This window comes from Alligator sinensis, unplaced genomic scaffold (genome assembly GCF_000455745.1).
Source record: "Alligator sinensis unplaced genomic scaffold, ASM45574v1 scaffold542_1, whole genome shotgun sequence".
NCBI classification, from domain to species: Eukaryota; Metazoa; Chordata; order Crocodylia; family Alligatoridae; genus Alligator; species Alligator sinensis.
In genome coordinates this window covers 2,472,459-2,476,849 of record NW_005841963.1, presented here as the reverse complement: position 1 = coordinate 2,476,849, position 4,391 = coordinate 2,472,459, and the positions used below count along the sequence as shown (strand labels likewise).

Below are 4,391 nucleotides of genomic sequence, written 5' to 3'. Positions count from 1 at the left end.
CTATTGCAGGGGTATCAGACTCACCTGGGGACCTGGGCTGGATCCAGAGGCAGGGCTCCTTGCAGGCTGGATCAAATCTGAGGCATGAATGCTGCTGCAGTAGTTCTGTGGCAGCCACGTGGGGTCCAGCAGGGGTGGATGCAGAAGTGGGGTAGTGCAGGGTCCAGCAAAGGCAAGGGTAGTACAGGGTCCAGCAGCAGTGAGGGCAGTACAGAGTCTGGTGGGAGTGGGGGAGGCAGGTGTGCAGGGTCTGGCAAGGGTGGGGGCAGGAGCAGGAGCAGGGTGCTGCAAGTTCCCATGACAGTGTGGAGCAGTAGAAGCATGGGGTCAGGTGGTGGTGAGCCAAGCTTACCACTGATGGCCATGCCCAGTGGGATTGCAGGAACCACCTAACTTCTGGTGTCCTCTGGGAGCCCTGCGGGCTGGATAAAAAGGCTTTACAGACAAAATTTGGCCCACAGGCCATAAGTTTAATGCCCCTGTTATACTGGATGTGGCTGCTCAGCACCTCTGAGCATCATGCTAAAATGCACAGGGCCTGCATCCCCTGAACTTATTTGGAAAAAAGACTATTGTTTTCAGTGCAATATACCACAAGTTTATCATTGTTAATACTCTACACTTTTAATAGGTATAGGCTGGTAACATATGAAATTTGTGCAGCTCTTACTTGGTTCATTGCTGTGTTTTTTATTCCAGTTTAATTCTGTTCATTTCCATAACCCAAACTGTTACACATTTAATTTATTCCATATTTTTATCTGCTTTTTAGAGCTAACCTAGATTGGATGGTTCTTTTAAAATTAATTTAAACAATTGCAAGAGTTTATTTGTGAGTCAAGGAGGACACATTAGCTTTTTAATTGAGATTTATAAATGTTTAACCAGCATGAGAAATTGTCTTAAAATAAATCTGTCCCTAGAGCTTTGAATAGGTTGGTTGGCCCAGTCTGTAAGAGATGCTTTCAGAACTATTCAATAAGAAGTAGAAGAGACCTATTTCATCCCAGATGTGAAGCCACTAAAAAATGAAAATCTCATCAGAAATTATCATGGATCATTATTTTTTATTTTGAACAGCAATTTCTTATATAGTGCTCTTCATCCATAAATGTCAAATGCTTTGCAAAAGATGCTAAATATTATGGAGGTGAAGTCGCACAGTGGGTCATTGGTTGAGCTGGAAATAAGACACAGTTTTTCTGCATTGTTTTTGACTGTTTCATATCCATATTCTAAAAGTGTTTCAAATGAAAGACAATCTGTATGTATCTTAATACTTTATCTCTGATTTAGATGCTGATGGAAAAATGAGTGTGAAGTTTGGCGTGCTCTTTGCTGATGAAAAATGTGCCAACCTCTTTGAAGCCCTAGTGGGAACTCTTAAGGCTGCAAAACGAAGAAAGATTGTTACTTACCCAGGAGAGCTGCTTTTACAAGGTGTTCATGACAATGTTGACATTTTATTATTGCAGGACTAATGCAAATTGCACTTATTCTATGCATTAGTTAATATGTTTCAGGTAAAATGATTTGCAGAATTTTCAGATCAATGGAAATCATGCTAATGTGTTTGAATGCAATTTTCTATATCTTTATAGTCACAAGGAAACTGCTATTTTGGAAATCTATTTCTTTTTGTATTCTTTCTGTGAACAGTACTGTACTGCAAGGTAAAAGATCCAACAACTAAAATCTCAGGTAGTACATTTTTTAAAATGTATCCAATGGTTTTTGTCACAATATAAAACGGAGACGAAACTGGAAATATAAGTGTTTACAATTCAAAATCTGCCACAAAATATAAAATAAAATCATATGCTTAAATTCATATAATTGTTGCTATTCTTTGTAGAAAACAGTGGAATGTATTGCAACTAATTGCACTAAAATCAGCTACTGAGATGGAAATAGCTGTGCATTATTATACTCCTTAGTTCACCATGGGAGATGGAAAAAGAAAAATGCAGGACTTCCTTAAATCAAAGGGTGAGCTTGATTTTCTTGGTCATAAAGATTAATAATGCTGGTAATTGAAGGATCCATTTATTGACAACTTCCAACATGATGATCTTCTTTGGTTTTTATAAGAATTCCATGGAACCTTCATATTATGTGTATCTGTATTAAGAAATGACCTGTACAGGTCACCATGAATATATCAGGAAATATGACAGATGTGTAAGGTAAAAATAATCTCAGTCAGGAACATTCAGCACAGAACATGAATTCTTTAGTGGTGCTGGTGGCAAGGGGAGCAAAAATGGGAGGAGGAACTGTTCAATGAGTCAGATGTGTTAAGTAGATTGGCTCTGAATAAGTTTTATGAAGAGGTTGAGTCCCTATAGCAACAAATCACAGAGTGGAAATAATTTATCCATATTGTGGCCAAACAATTGCACTGAATTATGTTCCTGTAGCAACAGGTGACACCCCCCCCGAATTCTGCTATCTCAGTGTCACCTCTGTAGTATACTATACTGATTGGGGTGGGGAGGATACTATAGCAAGGTCTCCCTCAGCCATGTAATTCCCCTTGTATGTTAGCCCCATAAACATATGACAGTGGCAGGCACAATTTAAGGCTGCTCCAGAACCTCTGTAGTTTGTATCTTCTGAGCAGGGGAAAGCAAGCTGCTTCCTCTAGGTCTTATTCATACATCAGGCATAATATATTTCTATTTACCCTTTTAAATCGTGGATGTCAAACATAGGCCCATAGGCTGGACCTAACCTGTGGAGCCTCTCTATCCACCCTGTTGGGCTACTGTCAGGCCACCAGAAATTAGGAAGCTTGTCCTGCTACAGAATTCTTTCAATAATGCCACTTTGTTGGCTTCTGTCCATTGATACTTACTCAACTTTGCTCAGACCGTGGAAGAAAATGGTATGAACAGAAGAGTAGCAGAAGAATAGGATTCTTGATAGTTTGGCTCCTGAAAACTGATTATATTGCGCTTTAATTAAAGCAGTTCTCAGAACCACCCTAATTAAAGCGCCCGCAGCGTCACGTGTTCAGTGTCCCATGCTTCAAAATGGTGGTGGAGGCCCTTTAACTAAAGCTTATTCGATGAGCTTTAGTTAAAGTGCCCCCACAGCCATTTTGAAACATAGGGATGCAGAGCAGAGGCATGTTGCACGTATAGGTGCCCTTGGATCCTAAGCCTGAGATCCTAAGCTGTCCTATGCAACTCACCCTGCCCTTGTTCATGCTCAGAAAGGGTCTGACTTCAGTTACTTATTCAATGTTGGGATCTTATTCCACTGGGAAGGTGTGTAACTCTGTAAGCCCTTGCAATGTTAATCTCAGGGGGGTGGGGACCATGACTAGTGACTGTTGGATGGAGGTAGGGGAGGAAGAAACCTTCCTACCTTTTAGCTCCATAGTTATAACTATGAGTCTACCTAAATTGTGGGGGGATTTACTAATTTTTGTGGGTTGATTGTGGCATAAAGTTCCAATTCCACAGTCATTTTGTGGCGGCCTCACCCCTAGGTGCAGATTGGTGGAAAGGCCTGGCTCCCTGGTACTTATTGGTGGAGAGGCCCCAGGCAGGAAAGGGATGAGGGGGCAGCTGTCATCTTGATTGCTGGCTGCTCTTTGTGTGGCCCTGTCTCTTGGCACTGATTGGCTGAGATGCCTGGTTGGGGGGAGGTCAAGGGGGCAGGCAGTATCTTGTCTGATACCCTTTGTGCCGCCCCACCAGCTGGGGCTTTCCTCTCCTAACAGTGAGGACTACAGTTCCCACTGGGGAGCCAGTACTTATTTATTTATTTGTGTTGATTTTGCACACAATCCTGGATTTCATGATTTCTGCAAAACTGTGAATTAAATAGGTCCCTAGTTTATAACACCCCCCTGCAAAGAGCTGAAGACCCAGACCCTAGGATCCTCTGCCCCTCCAATGGGATTTAAACTGACTTTTTCCAAGCTAAGATCTCTAACCATGACACTGTGGGCTAGGCAAGATTAAGAGCACTCCCACCCCCCCTTTGAAGATTAGCTACTGGGTAGCCAAGAGGTGAACATATGTGAGGCTAAAGCAAGCTCAGAAGGACCCTGGTTTTGTGTCACATTGAGACTCTGTCCTTGAAGAGGTGTGGTCTTAGGTTCTGAACTGAGTTTTCACCTTTAATAATCACTCAATAAAAGTCAACAGTGGGGGCAAAAGTGGTAGTGTCAAGATATTTAAAAATGAGTTTCCACTGGAGTAATAAAAATCAACATTTTTTAGCATAGAGTTTCAAGACAGTTCTCACACAAGGGAAAGACAAATGCCGTAGGAAGAAGTAAATGAAAAAAGGGAGTAAAACAAGGTGATCCAGTACCAGAAGATTTGTTATCAGTGTTGACAGTCATTTGCAACAAATTTATGCATGGGTGGTTTGGC

General features: G+C 41.7%; 1 protein-coding gene across 1 annotated transcript in view; it reads left to right on the top strand.

Annotated features, from left to right (window-relative positions):
• ABRACL (ABRA C-terminal like) overlaps positions 1-1,686 on the top strand; it is a 6,330-nt gene extending 4,644 nt beyond the window's left edge. The window contains exon 3 of the mRNA XM_014518537.1: positions 1,297-1,686. Coding sequence (XP_014374023.1) covers positions 1,297-1,481 — 185 coding nt within the window. The 3' untranslated portion in view covers positions 1,482-1,686. The remainder of the gene's footprint in view (positions 1-1,296) is intronic.
• The last annotated feature ends 2,705 nt before the right edge of the window (positions 1,687-4,391 follow it).